The following is a 27,470-nucleotide window of genomic DNA, read 5'->3' as shown; positions in this document are numbered from 1 at the left end:
GAGAGAGGGAAGGAAAGAGAGAGGGAGGGAAGGAAAGAGAGGGAGAGCGAAGTAGAGGGAGAGAGAATGAGGGGGAGAGGAAGATGGAAGGAGGGAGAAGGAAGGAGGGAAGGAGAAGGAGGGAGGGAGGGAGGAGGGAGAGGGAAGGAGGGAAGGGAAAAAGGAAACAGAAGAAGAGAAGAAAGGAAAGGGGGAGAAAGGGGGGAGAGAAACCTTCCAGCTGCTGGTTCACTGCCCAAGAAACTGCAATGATCAGTTTGACCAGTCTGAAGCCAGGAACTAGGAGCTGCTTCCTGGCATCCCTTGTGGGTATCAGGGGCCCAAGCACTTGGGGCACCCTCCATTGCTTTCCCAGGTACATTAGCAAGGAGGTGGATCTGAAGCGAGTGGTCAAGACTTCAAACAGTGCCCACATGGGATGCCAGCATCACATCTGGTGACTATCTGCAATGCTACGGCACCCAACACAGATGGAAGATCTGGTGAGTGAAATGGTACACGGGAATGCTTACATTCACTGGCTCTCTCTCTGAATCTCTCAATTATATGCATATGTGTGTGCATTGTGTGGAGGTTGGCAAAGTAGTGTAGCAGGATAATCCTCTGCTTGTGGTACCAGCATCCCTCATGGGTGCCAGTTCGTGTCCCAGTTGTTCCACTTCTGATCCAGCTCCATGCTTATGGCCTGGGAAAGCAGTCGAGGATGACACAGGTCCTTGGGACCCTGAACACACATGAAAGACCCAGAAGAATCCCCTGGCTCCCGGCTTCAAACCAGCCTAACTCCGGCCATTGTGGCCATTTGGGGAATGAAAAATCTCTGTATTTCTCCTTCCCTCTCTCTCTGACTCAAGCAAAATAAACAAATCTTTAAAAAAAAAAAAAACCTTTAAAAGATAACTAGTGAAAAGTCTCATTCCTATTCTGTCTGTACCATCAGAACCATAAACTCACCCCTACAAATGAACTCTTCCATTAGTTTTTTTATACCTCCAGATATGTCCTCAGATAAATAAATACAAGCACACACAAATAATTCTTGTTTTTCCCTTTTTACATATAAAGTACTATAGTATACATATGATCCTATGCCTTTACTAGACAAATTCTGGAGATCTTTCTAAATTGGTACATAGAGAGCTTTCTTATTCTCTTTTACAGCTGATAAGCATTTAGTTGGATAGATGGATATTAGTACATATATTTCTAAAAAGCCATTTTGGCAGCATGTATCAGGAGCCTTATATTTTTTTCATATACTCTGATGCAGTAGCTGCTCTTCCAGGAATCTACCTTGAAGAAACAATCAAACAGTGGGGGCCAAAGAATGATGCATAACGATATTTACTGCAGGATTCTCTGGAACTACCTCCTCCAAATAAATAATTTAAAAGGACACAAAAATAAGTAGTAAGGTAAGGATCATACAATCCTACAAAAGAATGTAGCAATTAGATGTTTATGAAAATTAAAAAATTAAATAATTTGATTGCTCAATTCACATGGCACAGGTGTTTAGTTAGCCTTGTAATTAAGCCAAGGATTAAGACTTCTGCATTCCATGTCGGAGAGCCTGTGTTTCAACTCCACTCCTGAATCTATATTTCCTGGTAATGTGCATCCTGGGGGAAGCAACAGTTGATGGTTCAAGCAGTGTGAGTCCCTGTTAGCCACATAAGAGGCCTCAATTGAGTTCCCCAGCGTCAGTTTCTGCCATGATCCAGGATCATCAAAGGACATTTGGGAAATGAAAATAGCAGATGGGAGCTCTCTCAAATAAATGAAAAAAAATTTTAAATATACATGAAAAATATCCCAAAGAGTAACAGTAGTTTTCTTTCAGTGTTAAAATTACAGGTGATTTTTCCTTTTTTAGCATTCTTTTAATTTCCTACAGGATATATATATACTACTTACAATCAGAAATAAAAATTTAGTAAAGTAACCCAAGCAATCCTAGCTCAGTCCACTACTCTACAGCCCTGAATTCATAAGCCTCTCCATTTCTTTGAAGCATATACCCAAAGGTAGTCCCTGTGGCAACAGAACTCCCAAAGAGGTAAGGAAATAAGCATATTTACTTCTTTTTTTGTCCAGGCTCTAAAGGCCAAGTTCAGGGCTTTGCCACCATGCACCAGGTAGGAGGCAGGGTGTCTCCTGTTCTGTCTCAAACCTAGACGGAGAGAAGAGCAGAGTATGAGTGAGGCTGCGCAGGGAAGTAAAGGACTTGTTACTTTGTGATACAACCTAAGAGAACACCCTAAGCACAACTCCAAATCTGAAGTTCTCTTAATGGTGTTCATTTACTACCTATTACAGGCTAGGCATTTGATCACTTCAGGGGGAGGTCAATGCAGCCAGACTTGGGTTCTACAAAGAATTTTCAGATTAAATGAGTCATTCAGAACCCAACAAACTGAATTCCATCTAGGCTGATAACACAGTGCCCGGAGGGGTACGATTGGGTCTTATCCCCATGAGAAGCACATCCAGGAAATGTTTAGACTAATTCAGTTTGACCTTCTTACCTTAAATGGCAGTAGGGATAATTTCATTCTGTTCCAATTTGCTCAGCTATCCTTGCTAAATAAAAGTTAAAACCCATGCCCTTGCAGACATTATGCTGAGTTAAAAGGCAAATTTTTAAAACTTGCATTCATGATTTTATTTATGTATCATTCTTGAAAAGGTGAAATTACAGAGATCGAACACAAGTTAATGCTTTCCAGAAGTTATGATGGAGCACAGAAAGAAAGTGGGTGAAATTAAACCAAGGTATCATTGGGGAGGTTTTTGTAGAAAAAAAAAAAAAAAAGCAGTAATTGTCACTTAGCTTTCTTATATGCGTTTAAGGTAAACATGATTTTTTTTTTGTTCTTGCATTTGTTTATTATAGTTTTCTCATATATCTGCCTTTATTATGAGCAGAAGGAGGGAATACTTCATAAAAAACTGAAGAGGTTTCAGTGAAACCTGTTGGTTAGCATCCTTGAGAGCTCATATGTACATTCCAATCCAGAACAGGAGAAAGAGGACTCAATACAAGGGATGAGAATCTCTTTATAGATATTTCAGATGCACTTGGTAAGAATCTCATAATCAAAGAATCCAGTGGAAGAGCACGCCAATGGCCAATAGCACCACGGTCAGATGACTGATGACAGCCAGGTTCCCTAGGCTGCTGCATCTGCTCATGGCCATGACCTCCATTTTTCCCAGAACAGGGATAAGCTGCTGGCCCACTACTAGAAGAGCATGTCAACAGGATGTTTGGATATACATCGGCAATCTCTGTGATGAACAGTACTGTATCTTGCCCAGGGTGATATTACATATATACACACACACTCAGGGGAACAGGGCAAAGAACCCATACCTCGGAAAATATCCAGGATGTGCTTTCCCACATACCAACAGATGGTCTCAAAGTTCGGGAACTTAAAGAGGTCCGCTGTACTCAGCCGCTTCTCAATTTCATAGGCTCTGGAAGGAGGAGGCATAACAACGACCCACTTAATTAATAATGACTACATATCAGGTAATATTCTGGATTCTTTGTATATATTATCTGCAATATTCACAAGGGGGAGGGCCAGTGCTGTGGCACAGTTGGTTAAAGTTACTGCCTGCAATGTCAGCATCTGACACTAGAGTGTTGGTTTAAGTGTTGATGCTACTCTGCTTCAATCCAGCTCCCTATTAATATGCCTGGCAAAGGAGCAGAAGATGGCTCAAACACTTGGGACCCTGGCACCCATGTGGAAGAACAGGATGGAGCTTCTGAATTTGGCCTGACCCAGCTCCAATCACTGTCATCATTTGTGGAGTGAACCAACAGATCTCTGTTTCTCCCTTTCTCTGTCACTCTGCCTTGACTCAAAAAAAAAAAATGTTTTAAGATCCTGTAAGGTTTTACTTTACACATTAGGAAACTCTGGAATCAAAGATTACATAATGAAGCACCCCAAATCAAATCCTCCAACTGAACATCATCAGGAACCTATCTGATCATCACACATCCTCGCATGCTATGCTTCCTAACTCTAGGGAAGAGTTGAAGAACTGTGGCAGACACAATGGACCACCTCAGGATCACCACAGCTTCAGGACTCACTTAAGCTGCATTTCGATGTTAAGGCTATGTAAGAAGTTTCCTCCAAAGGCAAGGCAGTCCACCGGGGTCAGCACAGCATGGATCCATCCTGCAGTATAACAAAGCAAAAGTCAGCACTGGTCTACAAACTTTCTTCCTCTCTCCACTACCCACTTGCCCCAATCCAGAAGAGCAGAAGACTCAGAACTTTCTTAGTTTCTACACTCCTTCAATACCCAACCTGGCCAAGTATCCCATGACTATAAATAACCCTGTACTGGACCAACATATAGCATATGGAAGTCAATACACTTTGTTTCACTTCCCTCCTTTTATTTAAAAATAGTTTTGTTGCCTTACCATCCAATCTCCTGTCTCTAAGGAAAGTGCCTCCTTGCCATATCAACTCCTCTAGCTTTACCCTTCTGTACTGCACAGACTTAGGTTCAAATTCTGCCATTTCCTAGGTAAATATCTACCTCACAGCATGGCTCTGAAGCACACAGCCAAGTGGAACTCGGCACTCAACTATTCCCATTGGCCCAGACACTGTACCTCCTTTTAGAATCTTTAATTTTTTTTTCTTAAATCTTTTTATCCACCCCCCATTTCTCTTTTCATCTATCCTACTAATGTCTGGGCTTACATCCCTCATTATCTCTCATCCAGGCTATTACAACAGCCTCTAAACTAGTATGACCTAAAAACCCCTCAGGCTCTCAGAGACTTTCAGAGAAGATGAAAGGCCAAAACTATGTTCATGGTTTTATTAAGAAGCAGCCCAACCACATACCCAAGGTCTGGCAGCACAGCACCAGTGACTACCTCTGTAAGATCATACACTCAAGACACCAGAAACCTGCAGTAACTCCAGCAACCAAAAAGAAAAAGCAACAAGAAGAAAGACGGAAAAGGTAACTGGTTACCAGCAAATTCTGCTGCAAACTGATTTAAACTTGTGTGACACCAGGAACATCATACATACATACATATATACTTCTGCTTTATCGATTTTTGACAAAGGTGTCCAGACAATTCAATGATGGACAGAATAAGTCTCATCACGTGATTCTGGGATGACTGGAAGTCTACAGTGCAAAGAATGAAACTGGACCCTGATAAAAATTAACTCAAACAAATTAACTCAAAAAGATTTAAATGTAAAAGTACATTTACAAACACGTAGAAATAAAACAAAGGAATAAATTTTTGCAATCTTGAGGGACAGCTCATGTGGCACAGCACATTAAGCTGCTGCTTGGACGTCTGCACCCTGTGTCAGAGTGCCCAGTTCAAGACTTGGCTACTCCCTGATTCCTGTCAATGCGCCCGGGAAGCAGTGTATGATGACCCAAGGTCTTGAGTAGCTGCCAGCCACATTGGAGATTTGGATAGAGTTTCTGGTTCCTGTTTTTGTCACAGCCTATAAGCATGTGTGGACTAACCAGCTGATGATTTTGTCCTTCATATAAATAAATCTTTAAAATTAAATAAGGTAAGTATTTATGATCTTGAATTGGTAAACAGTTTTAGATATCAAAAGGCGAAAAAATTAACTGGACATCAAAATTCATTTTTGTGCTTTGTATGATATTAGCAAAAAATGAAAAAGTCTTAATAAGAGAAAATATTTTCAAATCATACATCTAAATACATATACACAATATGTAAGAATTTTTGCAGTTGAACAATAAAAAGAGAACCTAATTTAACAATGGACAAGTGATATGAAGGATATTCCTCTCCACTTCCAAAAAATATGTATGCAAATGTCCAATAAGCACATGGAAAGAAGTTCAAAATCAATAGGTGTTAGGGAGACACAAACCAAAACCTCAACACACCACTTAATTCACACTGGGACGGCTATAAACATAAAGAAAGGAAATAGCAAATGGTGGGGAGAATATGAAGACATTAGAACCCTCACTCCTGCTGTCAGAAATATAAAATACTCCACACAGCTGCCTTGGGAACACTATGGAATTTCATTGAAAGTTTAAACACAGATAAAGTCCTTCCTAGGTATAAAACTGAAAATACAGTTTTTACACGCTTAAGGCCAGAAGTCCTAGATTTCAGATTCTGGAAGAGTTACACACATACAATGACACAGCCAGGGAATAAAACCTGATTCAAAATACGAGATTCATGTATTTTTCACATACATATAGCCTGAAGGTAATTTTAAAAGATTTATTTACTATCCTTTTTTTTGGAAGGCAGACAGGAGGAAAACAGAGATGTTCTAGCTGCTGCTTCACTCCTCAGGTGACTGCAATCGCAGCGCTGAGCAGCCTAGAACACAACGCAGGGCTCCTACACGGGTGGAACTGATGCAAGTACTTGAGCACTCCTCCACTGCTTCGCAGGGTGCGCGTTAGCAGGACGCTGCATTTAAAGTGAAGCAGCTGGGACACAAGCTGGGCACTCTACAAGGGAGGCAGACATATTAAGTGGCAGCTTAACTGCTGCACTAAACAGCCACCTCAGCATGAAGGAAACTTGATGAGCACTTTTAGTGTACTGGCAGTTTTTTCCATACAAGTTTCAAAACATATTTGAAAGGTGGGTAGACAGAGAAAGACAAATGGAGGGAAAAAAAGAGCTGCTAAGCGATGCTTATTCTCCAAAATGCCTACAATGTACAGTCAAAGCTGGGAGCTGAGAACTCAATTCAGGCCTCCTCTATGGGCATCAGGCACTCAATCATTTTAGTCATCGCCAGTGCCTCTCAAGTCTATCAGAAGGAATCTAGAGTCAAAACATAGGCAGACCATGAACTCAGGCACACCAATATGAGATGTAGGCATCTTGAATACTAAGCTAACTGTCCAACTCCTTCTGTTTTGACTGAGACCCATCACACAAGGTCAGTAATGAAATTGTCCTCCTGGGTCATGCTGATTCTTAGAAGCTCATATTGTAGGGGTCAGCATGATGGCTCATCATTCTAATCCATCAAATAGTGCCAGCATCTCATACGGGTACCAGTTTGTGTCCCAGCTGTTCCACTTCGGATACAGCTCCCTGACGAGGCTTGGGAAAGCAGCAGACAACGGTCCATGTCCTTGGGACCCTGCACCCACAAGAGAGATCCAGAAGAAGCGCCTTGCACCTAGCTTAAGGTCAGCTTAGCACTCGCTATTGAAGCCACTTGGGGAGTGAACCAGCAAATGGAAGATCTAACTGCTTTTCCATCTCTGTAAATCGGCCTTTCAAATAATAATACATAAATCTTTTTTTTAAAAAAGTTTCAAAATGGGCCTGGTGCTATAGCCCAGCAGCTAAAGTCCTCACCTTGAATGCAGCAGGATCCTATAGGGGCACTGGTTCTAATCCTGGCAGCGCCACTTCCCATCCAGCTCCCTGCCTGTGGCCTGCAAAAGCAGTCGAGGACGGCCCAAAGCCTTGGGATTCTGTACCCATGGGGGAGACCTGAAGAGGCGCCAGGCTCCTGGCTCCAGATTGGCACAGCTCCAGCAGTTGTGTGGTCACTTGGGGAGTGAATCATGGGATGGAGGATCTTCCTCTCTGACTCTCCTCCTCTCTGTATACCTGACTGTCCAATAAAAAAATAAATCTTTAAAAAAAAGTTTCAGATTTTGAAGCATTTCAGATTTGGGTACCCAATTTACATGTTTACATAAATAATAAATGCTTATAACAGTATTATTTGTAATAGTCAAAAAGTGGAAAGAACTCAAATATTTACCAACTGATTTGTGGATAAACAAAACATCCGTACAATGGGCTTATTAAACCTTCAGAAGTGAATTATTGATAAATGCTGTAATATGAATGAATCTTGAAAATATGCTAAGTGAAAGAAGCCACACACAAAAGAAAACATATGAACTGCATTTATGTGAAACCTTAAGAAGAAACAAATCCATAGGCAAATGATATACAAATGTAGTTGCCAAGGGCTGACAGGAAGGAGGAATGAGGGGTGACTACTCATGGTCCCCTAATTTAGAAGTGATGAAGATTTTCTGATATTAGCAGTGATGGACATACAATTTTGTAAATATGTTAAAAGCAAAATATCTCCTTTAAATAAAATAGGACATTTTATGCTACGTGGATTATACCTTATCTTTTTCAAAATCACATGTAACTAAACGAAAATACAACATATCAGAAATCATGTAGTACAGTTAAATCAATGCTAAAAGGGAAATTTACAGCACCACACATTTACATTATAAAATTGGGAAAGTTTGAAATCAGTAATTTAAGCACCCACCTCAAGAGTAAATAAATGCAACATAAGTAGAAGAAAAACAGATAAAAGCAGAAACCAATACAATTGAAAAGATACAAAAGAGAAAAATCAATGAAACAAAATGTGATTCTTTGAAAAGGTAATAAAACTGACTAACTTCTAGTCGAACATAACAGAGAAGACACAAATAAGGACTAAGAGGACTAAGACAGAGTTATTACTAGTGATCTGGAAAACATCAAGAGGACAATGACATAATAGTTGAGATGCCCCCTAGGACACACCCATTGGAGTGCCTGAACTCAAGTACCTGCTCCAATTCCAGCTTCCTGCTAACAGACATTCTGGAAAGCAGCAGGTGATGGCTCAAATATGTTGGTCCCTGTCATCCACATGGGAGATGTGGATTGAGATCCTGGTTGCTAACTTTGGCTTGGCCCAGACCTTGCTGTTGGCTACATTTTAGGTAAGAATCAGCAGAAAAGAGCTCATTCGCTGCCTCTCTTTCTCCCTTTCAAAATAGTTAAATTTTAAAAAGATGTTAAACAAACACTATGGACTACTTTACACATATAAATTCGAAAATTCAGATAAAATATACTATTTCCTTGAAAAGCACAGACTACTAGACAATGTGAAATAGATCATTTGAATAGCCTTATAAGAATTAAGAGAATTGAATTGGCCTAATGATTAAGAAACCTGTGCCCCACATCAAAGTGGCTGAGTTCAACCATCAGTCCCATTTCTTGACTTCAGCTCCCAGTTAATGGGAACCATGGGAGGTAGCACTGGCGGCATGATTACCTGAATTCTTGTCACCCTGTGTGCATGACCCAGATTGAGTTTCCAGTCCAACTGGAGGACTCATATGTTCTATTTACCACACCACCACCACCCAACCCCCATCTCACTACAGCTCAAATTAATTCATTTATTAAACTCAAAAAGAAAGTTGAATGCTAATTAAAAATCTCTGAACAAAGAAATATCCAGGTCTGTATGATTTCATTAGAGAATTATATCAAATATTTCAAGAACATTTAACACTGATTATAATTAAAGGAAGCAAGGGAACTAAATCTACACCCAGAAACTATTAGAGGAAGCAAACTCTTAGAGGAACACAAAGGACGCACCCTATAAGATAGAGGCATTGATAAAGACTTCTTAGAAAAGTGGCCAAGAGCACAGGCAGGCAAAGCCAAAGTAAACAAATGGGAATACGTCAAACTAAAAAGTTTCTGCACAGCAAGGGAAATGATCAATAAAGTAAAGAACAACCAACAGAATGGGAGAAAATCTTTGCACACTACAGACAACAGATGAGGGACTAATATCCAGGATTTACAAAGAGCTTCAGAAATTCAACAGTAGCAAAACAATCCTGCGAAGAAATGGGCAAAGAATATAAACAGATGTTTTTCAAAAGAACAAATTTAAATGGCTAATTAGACATGAAAAATGCTCAGGCTTCCTAGCTATCAGATAAAATACAAATAAAAATCACACTGAGGTTCCACCTAACTCGAGTGAGATTGGCCTACATGCAGAACTTTACTGACAACACTTATTGGCGTGGATGTGGGGAGAAAGGCGCCCTATTAACTGTTGGTTGGGAGTATAGGCTAGCACAGCCACTGTGAAAGTCTACCGATATGGAGAGTGCTAACAGAACTGTATGACCCAGCTATCCCACTTCTGGAAATATATCCAAAGGAAATGAAATCTGCATATGAAAGTGACCTGTAATCCTATATTTACAGCAGCACAATCAACAATAGCAAGGACATGGAAACTACCCAGATGTCCATAAAAGGAGGAATGGATAAAGAACAGGTACACCTATTATGTGGAATACTAGTCAGCCATTAAACAGAATGAAATTCTACCATTTGCAATGGAAAGGTTCCAACTGGAGACCATTATGTTCAGTGGAATAAGCCAATCCCAAAAGGACAAATATCGTATATTCTCTATAATATGAGGCACTCTTCATTCTAAATACAAGATCAATAGATATATAGGCAAACATGTATGTGTGTGTGCATTTATCTAGAGGAACTATGTCATGAAGGGAAGTATATTGTGAAGTAATAATACATTACAGGATGCATCTCTACTTCTGAATAAAAAATGGACTCCCAATGAAACTGTTTAATATATTTTGATAATAGGATGCTGGACTTACTACCATTGTCTATACTTAAATTATCATGATACACTCAGATAGACAACACTATTGTTAAAACATGGGGGAAAACAGTGCAGGGGGGGAATGTGGAGGGTGGAAGGAGAAATCCTGAACCTAAGGAACTGTATCATGAAAAATAATTTTTTATAAACAAAAGCAAGAAAAACAAACGGAAAGACATACTGTGTTCACCGAAGACCCAATCAATTAAAGACAATGGGTTTTTGAAAAATATATATATTCAGATCCTACTCTGGATGTAAGAATTTATAAATCTACAGGTAAAATTCAGGCATGTATATTTTTAATGGGGGGAAACCCTCCTGCCCAAGATCATTCTGATTTATACACAGTCCACAATGTCAGCTTCGCAGTCACTATCCCAAATCGTCAAGAAATCCTGGGGCCAGCGGGGGAGGTGAATCCCAGACTGTACAGAATTGTACAATGATTTTCAAAAATAAAATTTTTTTAAATTAATAAATAAATAAACCTAAAAAAAAAATCCTGGGGTCAGCACAGTAGTGCAGCACACTAATCCTCACTCCCATAGCATCAGCATCCCATAAGGGCACAGTTCATGTCCCAGCTTCTTCACTTCTGATCCAGCTCCCCGCTTGTAGCCTGGGAAGGCAGGGGAAGATAGATAGCTCAAGTCCTTAGGCCCCTTCACCCCAGGGGGAGACCCGGAAGACCTGAAAGAGGATCCTGGATCCCAGCTTTGGATCAGTCAGTCCTGGCCATTGAAGCCATTTGGGGAGTGAATCAGCAGATGGAAGATCTTCTACTCTATCTCACTCATTTTTTCTCTGTAAAATCTGCCTTTAAACTAAAAATAAATATTTTTAACAAAGGAATCCTTTGCTATCCATCCATCCAGATGACATCAACCCAGTGCAAAAGAATCCTTCAGCCTCCCAAAACTGGGAACTTACCCGCACCCCAAGAAACCATACTGCCCAGTGGTCATCACATGAGTTTCCTCAAGATACAGTTTTGAACATTCAGTTGATAAGACAGAAATATGCCACATAATCAAATTAATACATTAGGGAAAATGATTGACGGTGGTGCCGCAAGGACTCTCATTCTTTCCACTCTGCCACACACTCCCAGAGGGGCTCAAGGAAGACCTGTAGGAATGAAGAGCGTCTGTCCTTGCTTCACGGAACACTTGTAGCACTTCTCCACCTGGTCCCCAAAGAACATCTCATTCTGATTGGATGAGCTGCTCCAGCACTCAAACAGAGTCAGGTTGGCATTTGTGGGGCGGATCAGGTAGAAGATCTTCTCACCCTGGAACAAACAGAGGTTGAAGTGCACGAAAATACCACAGGTTTTTAGAAAAATTCTTCAGGGGTGCTACAAAGGACAATTCTTTCATGCTCGAAGACTATAGCTATGCACCAGAGTTTTTTCCCAAACTTATTTCATAATCATTTTTACATGGCTCTGGAAAACTTGTAAAAGTCTTTCTGCACTTTGCATTGCTGAATTCCTGTAAATTTGTGACAAGAACAATTTGGAAAAGGTCATTTCAAAAATAAATTGTTCAAGTTAGGATACATGGATGTCAAGTATTCATATTCCTATTTTAGATATAATATCAAATGAAAAATGGCCTCTACAGATGATTAGATCAATACCACTAGCCCCAAGAGAATTTAAGGCCACATTACTGATAAAAAGAAAATTGAAGTTCTCTTTAAATGCCATTTATAGAGTGTTCCTTCTCACACCTGTAATCAAATTTAATTAAAGTTTAAAAGTTCAGTAATCACACAAAGAATTCTAAGATTCTATGTTAAGTAACTACATTTTAGAAGAACATTTTATTTCCTAATCATGTTTTACCTTGATAATCACCAGATAGGTAATTTTGCAAAAAAGAAACAAAAACTCATCAGCACACAGATACCTTGATTGGCATAACCAAAATTCCACATAATCAATTTCAACACAGTAAATCAACACTAGAAATATAAACAGCATTAGCTGCACAAACTTAGAGCCATAGGTTAGCAGTGTTGCATCAAAGTTAATTCCCTAATAGGATACCTAAGCTATCATTAGATAAGATGATGATTGGTTTTTTAATATGTCTATGCTTTTAAAAAGCTCAGAAAAAAATTATCTTCTTTAGAGAAAAAGAGAAATGGACCAAATGGCAACAATGGGCAATCAGGGTGATAGGCATACAGGAAATTCTCTCCACTAGGTTTTGTAAATTTCCTTTAAAAATTAACTGCTTAAAAATTAAAGTTAAATCTAACATTTGCATGACAGAACTTTCATTGACATGCTACCAATTTCTTTATGATAAGTCAATAAAAATAACTAGTTTACAGACTAATAAAAGCTTTTAGAGAATATTTTTTTTAACAAAGAAACTGGGGTGAGGTCAGGCATTATGGTACAGCAAGCAAAATCACCAGCTACAACACTGGAATCCTATCTGGGTGCAAATTCAAGTTCTGGCTGCTCCACTTATGATTCAGTTCCCTACTAATGTGCCTGGAAAAGCGCAGAGGATGGCCACCACGTGGGAGGCCCAGATGAAGCTCCTGCTTTCAGTCTGACTGAACTGCCACTGCAGCCATCTGGGGAGTAAGCCAGCAGTTGGAACATACCTCTGTCTCTCACTGTACATCTAACTTTCAAATAAAGAAAGAAATCCTTACAAGATAAGAAACTACAGGCAGATATTGGGCACAACAGCAGTTCACACATTGCTTGGAATGCCATTTTTTTTAAAGATTCATTTATTCTATTGGAAAGTCAGATATAGAGAGAGGAGGAGACAGAGAGGAAGATCTTCCGTCCGATGCTTTACTCCCCAAGCAGCCGCAACGGCTGGAGCTGAGCCAATCCAAAGCCAGGAGCCAGGAGCTCTTCCAGGTCTCCCACATGCTGGTTCAGGGTCCCAAGGTTTTGGGCCATCCCCAACTGCTTTCCCAGGCCACAAGCAGGGAGCTGGATGGGAAGTGGAGCTGCTGGGATTAGAACCGGCACCCACATGGGATTCCAGCACGTGCAAGGCGAGGACTTTAACCACTACACTATTGTGCCGGGCCTTGGAATGCCATTTTTTTTTTTAAAGATTTATTTTTATTATTTTTTCATTGGAAAGGCGGATATACAGAGAGGAGAGACAGAGAGGAAGATCTTCCGTCCAATGATTCACTCCCCAAGTGAGCGCAACGGGCCGATACTATGCCGATCCGAAGCCAGGAGCCTCTTCCGGGTCTCCCACGCGGGTGCAGGGTCCCAAGGCTTTGGGCCGTCCTGGACTGCTTTCCCAGGCCACAGGCAGGGAGCTGGAAGGGAAGCGGGGCTGCCGGGATTAGAACCGGTGCCCATATGGGATCCCGGGCGTGCAAGGCGAGGACCTTTAACCACTTGCGCCACCGCGCCGGGCCCAAGAATGCCATTTTTTAAAAAAAATATTTATTTGGGCCCAGGGCAGTAGCCTAACGGCTAAAGTCCTTGCCTTGGACGCACCGACATTCTAATCCCAGCAGCCACTTCCTATCCAGCACCTTGCTTGTGGCCTGGGAAAGCAGTGGAAGACAGCCCAAAGCCTTGGGACCCTGCATCCACATAGGAGACTCAGATGAGGCTTTGGGCTCCTGGCTTCGGCTTGACTCAGCTCCACTGCAGCTGCTTGGGGAGTGAATCAATGAATGGAAGATCTTCCTCTCTCTATATATATGACTTTCCAATAAAAAAATAAATCTTTTTTAAAAAGAATACAAAAAATTATTTACTTATTTACTTATTTATTTGAAAGTTAGTTAACAGAGAGGAAAAAGAGACATCTTCCATCCAATGATTCACTCCTGAGATGCCACGACAGCCAGGACTCAGCTAGGCTAAAGGCCGGCAGCTTTCTCAAAGTGCCCACACAGGTCCCAATTAATTGGGTCAGCTTCCTCTGTTTTTTCCCAAGCTCTAAACAGGGAACTGAATGGGAAGTGGAGCAGCCAAGATTTTTTTTTTAGAGAGATTTATTTTATTTTTATTGGAAAGGCTGATATACAGAGAGGAGAGACAGAGAGGAAGATCTTCCGTCCAATGATTCACTCCCCAAGTGAGCGCAACGGCCGATGCTATGCCGGGCCAAAGCTGGGAACCAGGAACTTCTTCCAGGTCTCCCATGCGGGTGCAGGGTCCCAAGGCTTTGGGCCGTCCTCGACTGCTTTCCCGGGCCACAGACAGGGAGCTGGATGGGAAGCGGAGCAGGACTGCCGGGATTAGAACCGGTGCCCATATGGGATCCCGGGTGTGCAAGGCGAGGACCTTAACCACTGCACCATCGTGCCGGGCCCACAGCAGGATTTAAATCGGCACCCACATGAGACGCCAACATTTTGTGTGGTGGCTTAACTCATCATGCCACGACAGACTCCAGTAAATAAATCTTAAAAGATCTTCCATCTTCTGATTCATTCACCACATGGCCACAATGGCTGCAGCAGAAGCAAGACGAAGTCTGGAGCCTAGAGGACCTGCACCAGGTACTAGGAGTCCAAGCACTTGAGCCTTCTTCTGCTGCTTTCATAGATGCAGTAGCAGGGAGCTTAGAGATTTAATCCACTGTACCACAATGCCAATCCCAATAAACTGTCTTGTAATAATGGGGACGGGCATGGTGGCTCAACAGGCTAATCATCTACCTGCCAGCACCGGCATCCCCTAAGGGTACTAGTTCCAGTCCAGGTTGCTCCATTTCCCATCTAGCTTCCAGCTATGGCCTGGGAAAGCAGTGAAGGATGGTTCAAGTCCTTGGGCCCCTGGACCTACGTAGGAGACCAAGAAAAGGCTCTTGACTCCTGGCTTCAGACTAGCCCAGCTCTGGTCTTTGTGGCCATTTGGAGAGTGAACCCATAGAAGAAAGACCTCTCTCTCTCTCTCTGTGTAAAATCTAGTTTTCACATAAAATAAATGATTAAAAAAAACTTTTTAAAAGCAATATATACTAGAGCCAGTATGGTATCCTAGTGGCTAAATTTCCTCCTTGCACATGCCAGGATCCAATATGGGCCCTGGTTCTTTTTTATTTATTTTTATTGGAAAGGCAGATATATACAGAGGATGAGAGACAGAGAGGAAGATATTCCGTCCACTGGTTCACTCCCCAAGCAGCCTCAACGGCCAGTGCTGAGCCGATCCAAAGCAGGAGCCTCTTCCATGTCTCCCATGTGGGTGCAGGGTCCCAAGGCTTTGGGCCATCCCCAACTGCTTTCCCAGGCTGCAAGCAGGGAGCTAGATGGGAAGTGGAGCTGCTGGGATTAGAACCGGCACCCATATGGGACCCCGGCGCATTCAATGCAAGGACTTTAACCACTACGTTATCACACCGGGCCCTGGGCACTGGTTCTAATGCCGGCGACCCCACTTCCCACACAACTAACTGCGTGTGGCCTGGGAAAGCACTGAAGGACGGCCCAAAGCCTTAGGACCATGCATTGGTGTAGGCGAGCTGGAAGAGGCTCCTTGCTCTTGGATTCAGATAAGCACAGCTCTGGGGAGTGAATCAATAGACAAAAAAGTCTTCCTCTCTGGCTCTTCTCCTTCCTGTATATCTAACATTCTAATAAAAATAAATCTTTTAAAAAGTCATGCATACTCATTGCAATGAACACACTAATTATAAATTCCAACAAGCACTAAAAAGGGAAGCTATGGGAAAGTTGGCTTTAAATAGACTTGCAGGTTTTGTAACACAGAGAATAAAGCTGCAGTTTGAGACAAGGGCATCCTGTACGGCCACTGGTCCACGTCCAGCTGCTCCACTACCAACTCAGCTGTTGTTACTTTACCTGGGAAAAGCAGTGAAAGACAGTCCAACTGTCTGGGCTCCTGTCACACCTGTGGAAGAGAGAGCTGAAGCTCCTAGCTTTGGCCCTGGCTGCTGTGTCCACTTGGGAAGTGAACCAGTAAGATGCAAGACCTTTCTAGATCTCTCTCTGTTTTTCTGTATCTCTCTTCCTTACTCTTTGAAATAAATAAATAATAAATCTTTTAAAAATATCTCATATACATTCTGTCTTGACTGCAGTGGCAGTTAAACAATTATCTACAAACATCAAAATCTGGGGCAGGTGCCATGACACAGTAAGCTAAACCTCTGCCTGTGGCACTGGCAAACCATATGGCTGCTGGCTCATGTCCCAACCCCTCCACTTCTAATCCAGGTGCCTGCATGTGGCCTGGGGAAGCAGCAGAGGATGGCTCAAGTCCTTGGAGCCCTGTACCCACATGGGAGTATTTGAGACCTGGAGAAAGTGCCAGGCTCCTGGCTTTGGGATCAAATCAGTTCTTGCCATGCAGGACACTTAGGGAGTGAACCAATTGATGCAAGATACTTCTCTCTGTGTCTTTTCTTCTCTCTGTAACTCTTTCAAATAAAAATAACATAAATCTTAAAAATAAAAATGAAATTCATTAAATTAGACACTTAAGGATTTTTTTTTTTATTAATTTATTTATTTGGTGATTTTAAAGGCAGAGAGAGGTCTATTTGCTAGTTCACCTATCAAATTCATGCAAGTGAGGGGAATTGGTGAGGGTAAATCCAGGAGGCAGTAACTTCAACTGGGTCTTCCACATGGGTGACATGACCCAAGTACGTGGGTCATCTACTGCCTTCCCAGGAACAATAGCGAACAGCTGGATCAGAAGCCGAGTAGCTAGGAGTTATATGGGCACTCCAATACAGGATGCAGGAATACCAATCAGTGGCTTAATCCACTCACCACAGGCTTGCCAAAATGGATGAATTTTATATGAACTATTCCCCCATAAAGGTGAGTGGGAGAAGGAACTTTACACTTCTCCAGGAATTTCTAAAAAAAGAAAAAAACCATGAATATTCACCCCAATTTGGTAGGAGTATAAATGTCTGTCATTAAAAAAAAAAAAACAGGACCCAGCACTATAGGCTATTGGCTAAAGTCCTGGCTTTGCAAGCACAGGGATCCCATATGGGTGCCAGTTCATATCCTGGCTGCTCCACTTCCCAACTAGCTTGTGGTTTGGGAAAGCAATAGAGGACGGCCCAAGGCCTTGGGACCCTGCACCTGCATGGGAGACCCAGAAGAAGTTCCTGGCTCCTGGCTTGGGATCAGCTCAGCTCCAGCAACTATGGCCACTTGAGGAGTGAACCAGTGGATGGAAGATCTTTCTCTCTGTAAATCTGACTTTCCAATAAAAATAAATCTTTAGAAACCATAGACATTTGATTGTTTAAAAAAAATTTGATTACCTGTACAGGTAATCACCAAAACGAATGGCACATCTGCCAAATCCTCAACCCTGATGAAGTAGTTACACGGAAATGTTACGCAGATAGACTCTTGGAGGCAGCCAGTCCTCAGCGGCACCAGGAGGAGCTGGGCCCGCAGCAGCCTGTTTTGTGTTAGTGCCTAACACAAGCAGGGGCAACTCAAGGCCTGGCTACTTCTCAAAGCCATATCCAAACCTACCTTGAGCACATGGTACCAGACTGAGGTGCCACCAAAGTCAATGTGAAAGTCTGTGTAACTATCCCGCACGCTCATGAGGCAATACTTCTGCACATTGGGCCTCTCAAAGACACAATCCTCTGGCCACAAGTTCTCAACCCATGACAGTTTTCGAACAATCTTGGGTGTTTCCACAAGGTTAGAAAGCCTAGCGAGGAAAGAGGGTGAGAAGAGATGTTAGCTCATCAAGAATTGAAGGTTTGGAGCCTAAATTTAAAAATCCTTTATCTGTCAGGATCACATATGACAAAGAGTAAATTCTCTCCACAAATTCTCTAAAGGTACATCAGCCACTTGTTTCCATTTGCTCAGGGTTGTCGCTCTGCTCAGCTCCAGAAATCCTACGGATCCAACTCCACAACCTTTCCCAGTGAAGGTGGACATGTTCTCTGTCATATGCTTGCTCATACTCACCCTCCAATACCAGGCTACTCACTTGGCCCTTGATTTATAACACTTAAAGTGTTGTCCTCACCTCACAGTCTCTTCTTCTGAGAAACCATTAAGGAAAGCTCTCAGGGCTTAGTTACAGGTAAAGAAGTGTTTTCTTGAAACATCCAATTGTTTTTATCCTATGTAAAACCACAAATCTTAAAAGTGTTACCTTTTCCTTTGCTCTAACCTTCAGGAAATTAGAAGAAAACTCTATAGTAGATCCCTACCGATCATCAGAGCATTCACATACACGTTTCTTGTGCAGAGTACCCACCAGATGCATCCTACTTCACCACCAGAAATTTCCTTTCGTTCTAACTACCTGTTTTTCCCTCTCTCAGTCTCTGTAAGTTACCTCAAATCATCTTTCTGAATAAAGTGAGGTATAAAGTTTCTAAACGTCTTCAGGTTGTTTAACCTGGTATCCTAAAACAAAAGCAAGAGAAAAAGCAAGGGTTTTAACATTGTACTGTAATAATGGAAGCTGCTAAGATGTGGGAAATTGGAAGAAGACACACGACCTCCTTGTATACTTTTGTTTCAACAACTTCCTGGGAATATTGATTTCAAGATGAAAAGTTTAAAAATATAAGCATACAGTAAGCCTCCTAAAGGCAAAAAAAGTGATGTGGTTTCTTAGTATTTCCCTTAGTTCTGAGCACTGAAGACATTATCTGTTGAGTGCAGATGTCTGGAATCATTTAAATGTTATACCATAGCTTTTTCTTTAGATAACATACTTAGTAATTTTTGCAAATTTATTTCCAAAGATAAGGGACTTATCCTAGCCATCAAGACAGTGACCATGCCATGATGTAAATACCAGGAAAAGGTCACAGAAAGCTGCCCTACATCTTGAAGGTGATAAAAAAATAATTAAAATAATTACTGGGCCTGGCACAGTAGTCTAGTGGCTAAAGTCCTTGCCTTGCATGCATAAGTGCTGGTTTGTATCCCTAGCTACCCCGCTTCCCATCCAGCTCCCTGCCTGTGGCCTGGAAAAGCAGTCGAGGACGGCCCAAAGCCTTGGAACCCTGCACCCGTGTGGGAGACCTGGAAGAGGCTCTTGGCTCCTAGCTTTGGATTGGCTCAACTCCAGCCATTGTGGCCACTTGCTGGAATGAACCAGCGAGGGAGTATCTTTCTCTGTCTCCTTCTCTCTGTAGACCTGCCTTTCCAATGAAAATACATAATCTTTTTTAAAAACATAGGTACTATGTTATTTGTCCAATGTTAGATTCTGCAGAGGAGAAACATACTTGTTTGTTACAATGTTAAGCTGCAACCCTACCACAAAGTAACCTGAAAGCATAACCAGATATCTCCCCATCCCAAAAGAAGAAAGCTTTGGGAAGAAGGGAAAAGAACAAAGTATATCACAACTTCTAACACTTAGACATGAGTGTCTGTTACCCGGTTCCTCCTACCTGGTATCAGAGAATTCCAAACTAATGACATTGAGGACTTTTTCTCTCTTTCCGCTGTAATAATATTTCACAAAATCACCAAGTTTCATCTTGCAGTCAGCCTGGCGGGTCACATCAATCACATCAATCTCTTTGTCAGAACCTGAAGTGAAGAGAGGAGTTCTGCTCTAGACGGTTTCAGGAAAATTCCCAGTCCCTCGCCAGCCCACAGAACGGCCTTTCACTCAAAGCTTCTCTCCCGGACACCGTATGTGCAGGCATTGCGTGCGTCTCAGCAGCAGGGGCAGGGATCCCTCACACTTACATGCTGAGTCCAGGTCGGCTAAGGCTACAGAATTGCTTGACACACACTCATGTCTAGCACAGTCACTCGCCTGGGTAGGTTCTGCTTCATCTCATTTTTCCTCCTTTTCCCTAAAAACTCAACTGGCATTAAGGGCAACAGTCAAGGGCATTCTCATCTCAACAGAGGAAAGAGACCAAGAACCCTAATAATCCCCTGATAAAAAGATGGGACAACACCTAGGGCTATCTAATCTATTAAGAGGAAAAGGAAGAGACAAAAATTTGGGGGTCTAGCTTTGCCAAAGAATGAAAGTGGGGAAGGTACTCTACCTCAGATTGCCAAGGAAATGCAAAAGGTAGAAGAGAGGACACCGGACTCAAAGAGAATGAAAGTCACAGTCAAGAACACCTATGGCCTCTTACCGACGTAGTGCTCCACATCCCTCACAGTGAATGACGGCGAGGGCAGAGTCATCCCCAACCCATCCTTCTTCAATACCAGGATGGGCACACTGAAGCTATTCTCTTCCAGGAATTCCACAGTCAGCTGACTTCCAGTGGGCTTTAGAATCACTTCATCTGAGCTGTGGGTCACAGGAGAGAAAGCCTAAGTCTCAGCCGACCCTATCTATGACCTTACCATATTCATTCAATGTGTTGAGGCTTCCTGAAGAACATTAACATGAGGGAGAAATTAAATGCATATGAGGCTGGTGTTACGACTTAGTAGGCAAAGACTCAGCCTATGATGCCAGCATTCCATATGGGTGCCAGCTGGTGTCCTGGATGCTCCACTTATGACCCATCTTCCTCATTATGGCCCAGGAAAGCAGCAGAGATTGGCCTAAGCCTTTGAGACCCTGCATAAAATTAAGATTTTTCAGGAACAGCGTGGTGAGTGTAGCAAGCAAATGCACCACCTGTGATGCCAGCATACAATATGGGTGTCAGTTCATGTCCTGGTTTCTCTACTTCTGATCCAGCTCAGTACAAATGGCCTGAGAAAACAGCAGAGGATGGCCCAAGGCACTGGGCTTCTGCACTCAGTGGGAGACCCCAGAAGAAGCTCCTGGCTCCAAGGTTCAGCCAGCCCTGCTGTTGGACAGTGTTGCCATTTCGGGAATGAACCAATGGATAAAAGACCACTGGCATCCCCCCACCAAATCCCTGTATCTCTTTCAAGTAAAACAAATTAAAAAACATATTTTGTGAAAGGAAAGCTGTTACAATGAATAAGAATTAGTAACATAATTGAAAAACTATTGATGTGGGTGCCAATGAAGCAATTGGCTAATATATTTACAACTGCCAGCATCCACAGGGGCGCCAGTTCATGTCTTGGCTTTTCCACTTCCCATCCAGCTCCCTGCTTACAGCCTGAGAAAGCAGCAGAGGATGACCGAAAGCCTTGGGACGCTGCACCTGCTTGGGAGACCCAGAAGCTCCTGGCTCCTGGCTTTGAATCAGCTTAACTCTGGCCACTGCGGCCACTCAGGGAATGAACCAGCAGACAAAAGATCTTTCTGTCTATCCTTCTCTCTGTAAATCCACCCTTTTAATGAAAATAAATGATTTTTTTTAAAAACAGACTGTTGACAAAGGTAGGCAATTAATTGAAGATGGCTTATAAAAGTACATAATTAATGTATTTCATAATCATGAGAAATTTAATTAGAAGATTTCATTCTTATTGGACAACATTTGATACTAAACAATGTGATTGAAGACGTAGGAAATTCAGCACCCTGGCACATTGGCTGTGGGAGTATGAAATGGCAAAGTTACTTTGGAAGCAATGTGGCAATATTTACATTTGTAAAGCACATACCTTTTGATCTAATTTTGCCTTAAGGCACTAAATCTACACATAGAAGTCAACATGTACTCATCAAATTCAGGAGAAAGCTAAGTAAAAGAATATTCACAGCGCAATCTTTTAAATAGCAAAATGCTGGAATTAAATATTTATCAATTGAAAACGAGTTAAATAACTATATTCATATCATTTAATATAAGACAGCTATGGGGAAAAAATGAGAAATAACTACATATACTGTTACAGACTAATTTGCATTGAGTATATGATTTCGGTTAGACAAAAAGCATAATGCAACTACCAGTGTGTATGTAGGCTGATTTGGGTGCCAAACGGTGCCAGACCCTGTATTGGCAAACACACACAAGAACCAGGTCTAGAATGGCCTCAGAGGTTTCTTGGGAGATTCCCTACCAACTGAACTGCTGGACTCAGAACCCCAACCATGGAGAAAATTGCAGGTCCCATGGGCTGACTGTAGGAGTAGATATGTCAGAGCTGGGCCTACTCAGTGGCTCAGACGGAGCAGAGGACAGCATATCCAAATATACATGGAGGATATGGCAGAACATCAAAGCCTCCAGAGGACACCTGGTACCATGGCGGAGGATGGAGGACAGAACAAATTGATCAACTACCTCAGGCAATCGGTGACAGTGAAGATCTGGGCAGAGGGAGCCACTAAGGTGGTCTATAGCAGCCAGTGAATTCGGGAGAGATTTCATTGTGATTGGAGTGGTGGGATCGCCAGCAATTCAGGACTGTCAAATTATCAAAACCTCTTGAGAAATTCATAGTGTTGTAAATTTCTATTTTTCTTCCTGTTTTTGATTTTGTATTGTGGCTTTTCATTTCAGAGGGATGTGTGGTGACTGTGTAATGGAGGCTGTCATGTCCAGATGTGAGGATGCAGTGCAGTGTGCATCTCTACTTCCAGATCCAAGATGGACTACTAATGAAACTACTAGCTATATCTTGACAATGAGAGGCTGGACTCTGCCATTGTCCATGCCCACAATGATGAACATGTGACTGTTTATAAAGAGCTATGCTACAGTAATAATATAGGAAAATTTGGTGGGGTGAGGGGATTTTAGCAGGGGGCAGGAGAAATGAAAATAAATAATTTTTTAAACAGCATAGTGCAGAATATTATGCCAGCATTTGTTTCCAAAAAAAGGGCTAAGCAAACATGCATATTTGTATATACAAAAAAAAAATTTTAGAGAATCCACAAGAAATTGGCTGATTTTGGAGAAGGGACCTAAGGGATAATGGGATAAAGAAGAGACTAGCTACATTTAAACAAATAAAACAAGACAAAACAAAAATTAGCCATTAAGCTCATAGACCTGAAGGTGATCTAGTGAATTAAAAACAAAGCAAAAAAGAATGTCTTATTCACTTCTTACTTCAAGTAATATAATTAAGTCCAGGTTAATAGCAAAAGAAAAAATCTTCTCGTTTATAAAAACAAATATGACCACTAAAATGTTTTTATTAAAAAAAATTCCCTCCTATCTACAAGAATTAACCTTTCCGCTCTTTAAGACTTCTAGTTGCAGCATTCCTTGGGCATATGTGAATACCCTCTTCCTGATGTATATGAATAGTGCCTTCCAACTATCAAAAATGTTTAGGAGTGGATTTTGATGTACTCTGTACACCAAATGTGACTCTAGCTACAATTTCTTAGAAAATGAGCAAACCACAGACCCCCCCAGAGGGGCACCCTATGGGGATGACCCCAGGGAAAGCTGGGAAGAGCAGAGTCTCTGCTGTCCAAACTCGTGGCATTTGTCAAGCCTGAGGTGAGGGTCCTCACCTGTCGAAAGTCCGGCTCCGGAGCTCCCGGATGAACGAAGCGCTCCCGGTCTTCACGGGCTTCCCCTTGTGAGCATCATGACCTTTGGTAGAAACACGGCGCTTTTTCACTGAGAAAAAGACAAGAGATTGTGAGACAGAATGGCTATGAACACAAAGACAAAGGCATCCTTCTTCTCTTTTTGTCTAAAACCCCCAAGCAGAATCTGGAATCAGGGAGGCCCAAGGACTCAGCACACTCCCTAGTGAAGATGGGTGCCTCCTCTAAGCAAACCTGCTCTGCACTACAAATAAACGTAACTCTTTCCTAAGAGAGCAATCTGCAGTATGCATGCAACAGCAATTGCCCTCGCAAACTTCATTCTCTGTCCTCTGGACTTCCTTTTCTTGCAAACCTCTAAGATTGACTTACTAATGGACGGTCCATGTAAGACCTCACAGTTTGGGCAATGGTAGAGGTCAATGTCAGCAGCCTTCTCTTCTTCAACACCAACGCAACTAGAAAAGAGAAAAAAAAAAAAAACCAGAAAATTTGTTAATAATTTAGTTGTTTTCAAAATATATTTATATATTTGAAAGGCAGACATAGACAGAGAGATCAGAGAGGAACAGAGATGGAGGCGGGGGAGGAGAGAGGAGAGAGAGGATGGGTATCTTCCATCTGCTGGTTTGTTTCCCAAATACCCACAGTAGCTGAGGTTAGACCAGGCTCAAATCAAAGACCTAAAACTCCAGGCAAATCTCCTAAGTACATGGCAAGAACCATGGTCCAAACCCTGTGGAAATACTAGCCCCACTGGGTAGCTCATAAATTGGGTGGTGATGGACTAAGCTAGGTGTGACCAAGGGCGGGGGGTGCTGCTGGACAGCTATTCCCACTGGAGAGCCTAAGCTGGGATGGGGCAGACCAGACTGTGGACCTCATGTGGACTAGATCAGGGAAAAGCCAGGCTGGGCTGATTGTTCCTACTGGAGCAAACTACAATTAGAGTGGGTGAGGGTTGTTTGGGCTTAGCCGCAGCATCAGCTGGCAGAAGCTGGCACTGGGGGCTAATTCTGTCAAGTTACACAGTAGAACCACCTGGAGAGTGCATAATCCGCAAGTGGGAGTGGCCTAGAAGGGAAATAGTGGGCTGCTCCCTCTTGGGTCACCACTCCCACGGGAGGGAACAAAAACCAGGACAGGGGCAGGGGTGGCTAGACAGAAAGGCACCCAACAGCATGTACATGGGATGGATAGTCAACTTTTGCCCTTCACACACACTGAAAGCTACAGTTTATGGAGTCTAATACAAATAAAAAGTGGGATCCTTTTTATTAAAATTTTTTTCTTTTCCTCATGATTTCTCAATTTACTACAAGGCTTTTATTTGCTATTTACTATCATGCTCCCTGGAGCACAGGGACACTTAAGGGGCAAGTGCAGGGCCTCACACACCACATGGGGACCCAACAATTGACTCAGTATACACGGTATACACACATGCCAGCGCACCTGCACCTGAGCCTGGTACCCCAAATAGCTAGCCTGTTTGGGAAGGCAGCAGGAAGTAGAACCACAAAGGACACCAGAGTTGCAAGTGCCTAGCATATGCTTCATGTCCTATCACATAAAAAATGTAACTTCAAAGATAAAATTATTAGGATTTCAAGATGACACCGCAGAGCATTAACCCTGCTGCACCGCACCCCACGTGACTACAGTGGTCACATATCCCTGGAGCCAGCCCTGTTCTGAAAAGCCATCTGCACTGCCCGTGCCACGTTCTTTCTAGCCCTCGGGCTTCATCACAGTGTCTCTCAGCCAGGAACAGTTTCTCTCTTGCTCCCATGGTCACCCCCCCACACACACTATTCATTATTTCAGCTCTCAAAAAGCTGACATGCTACCCCACTCACTCCTCTTATTCACCAAAAGTCTTCATTTTCTCCATATTCCAGTCTTCTTGTTTAGTTAACTCAACAAACATTCATCGAGCTACATAACTCCTCAGCCCACGGCATGGGGAGGGCAGAGAGATGAAAATTGGGCTATAGCTGCACTCTCTCAATAATTATCACCAGGGACCAACAGTGACTAGTGGCGTTTTGCTCTGGGTGGCTTCCTCAGACAGGAGCACAAATTATTACAGCACCTGCCGGAGTCCAGCTCAAGCTGAGTTCGGAACTCGAGAAGGGTGCGTGGATGAGGCTCAAAGAGTGAGAGAGAGAGAGAGACAGAGAGAGACAGAGAGAGAGAGACACGGACCACTAGGATTCCATGATCATTGTGGACAATGCGAGAAAGCTGTCCGCTTTATTTATACAAAACCAGTCAAACTCTGGCTCAGACTTTTTATGTTATGGTCAAGTGGGTGTTTCTAAGGATAATTCTGCCATTTGTTTCACCTTAAAGCAGGAAGTTATCCATCCTGGCGCCTTGGTTAGGAAGTTCTCAGTAAATTGTGCAATATCAATCAGTAACACATCCCTGCTACAATCCTCATTCTATGCTTAGTCTTGAATCAGTTAAGGGAAGAAAGGCATCACAGAAGGAGGGACCTAAAGATCAAGGAAAGAGGGAAAGAATAGATTCCCACTACACCTGGGGACAGAACACCCTTGATTAGCATATGGTCAATGGGGGCAGAAACAGCAATAATAAAAGGCCCTTTGGCTAAAACAGTATCAGCAACATCAACTTTCCAAGCTCACATTGGTAGTAAACATGAACTCCACAGAGGCAGACAATGCCTAAATAAATTATACAATTCTCAGTGGGGTTGTCCAGCATCCATGCAAAGGGAGGTGGAGCTGCATTCAGGTGGTTGTAGAGACATCCGCCAGGCCCTGCCAAACAGCAGGAAGTTCCTTGCGGCCCTGCCTGTAATAGAACAATACTCTTCACACCTTCGTGTCTTCCACACCCATCACACGGACCCCCGCAAGCACCCAGTTTTGAGATTACGAATTATCCCCAAGATGTACTGCAGAGCCTAGCAAAAAGTAGACAAACACTTGTTAAGTAAATGAGTGCACAAATTCAACCAAAATTGATTAAACACCGACACTGACTTCACGAAGTGGACATTCTAGAGGAGAGAGACAGGAAAGTGGAGCCAGGAGTTTCTAAAGTGCTTATAAGGCAAAGAAAGCAAGGTAAACAGGACGGTGGAGTGCAAGAGTAAATGTGAAGTTAGCAGCAAAGGAACCACTTTCTCAATCTTACTGACTCCAGTACAAGTCACCATTACGTAACCGCACCAGTGTTTTTTCTCTACTTTTAGGGACCAGAAACACCTGGAATGCTTGTCAAAATAGATTCCAGGATTGGCCTGTGGCACAATGGCTTAAGCCACTGCCTGTAACACTGATAACCCATATCAGAGTGCTGATTAGAGTCCCAGCTGCTCTGGTTCTGATCTAACTGCCCGCTAATGCACCTCTGGGAAAGCAGTGGCGGATGGCCCAAGTGCTCGGGAACCTAACAATCATGTGGGAGACCGGAATGCAGTGCCAGCCTCCTGGCTTCGGCCTGGCCCAGCCCCAACCTCTCAGCTTTTGCAGCCATTTAGACAGTAAAATAGCAGATGAAAGATCTTTTTTATATCACGCTACGTTTCAATACATGAATTATACCTAATAAAAAAAATGACACCAACT

The 27,470-nt window shown here is 42.5% G+C and overlaps 1 protein-coding gene across 5 annotated transcripts in view; it reads right to left on the bottom strand.

Annotated features, from left to right (window-relative positions):
- PHF8 (PHD finger protein 8) overlaps positions 1-27,470 on the bottom strand; it is an 85,276-nt gene that overhangs the window by 46,066 nt on the left and 11,740 nt on the right. For all 5 annotated transcript variants that reach the window (XM_040998190.1, XM_040998198.1, XM_040998225.1 and 2 more), the window contains exons 3-11: positions 24,241-24,326; positions 23,830-23,938; positions 20,612-20,772; positions 19,904-20,045; positions 18,003-18,189; positions 11,649-11,811; positions 4,115-4,202; positions 3,377-3,483; positions 2,082-2,173 (exon numbers count right to left, since the gene is read on the bottom strand). In XM_040998190.1, the coding sequence (XP_040854124.1) occupies positions 2,082-2,173; positions 3,377-3,483; positions 4,115-4,202; positions 11,649-11,811; positions 18,003-18,189; positions 19,904-20,045; positions 20,612-20,772; positions 23,830-23,938; positions 24,241-24,326 (1,135 nt within the window). The remainder of the gene's footprint in view (positions 1-2,081; positions 2,174-3,376; positions 3,484-4,114; positions 4,203-11,648; positions 11,812-18,002; positions 18,190-19,903; positions 20,046-20,611; positions 20,773-23,829; positions 23,939-24,240; positions 24,327-27,470) is intronic.

This window comes from Ochotona curzoniae, unplaced genomic scaffold (genome assembly GCF_017591425.1).
Source record: "Ochotona curzoniae isolate NIBS_2020 unplaced genomic scaffold, NIBS_Ocur_1.0 contig_1274, whole genome shotgun sequence".
In the NCBI taxonomy this organism is placed as follows: domain Eukaryota; kingdom Metazoa; phylum Chordata; class Mammalia; order Lagomorpha; family Ochotonidae; genus Ochotona; species Ochotona curzoniae.
The sequence above is the reverse complement of the archived record's forward strand: the minus strand, read 5'-3'. Positions and strand labels throughout refer to the sequence as shown.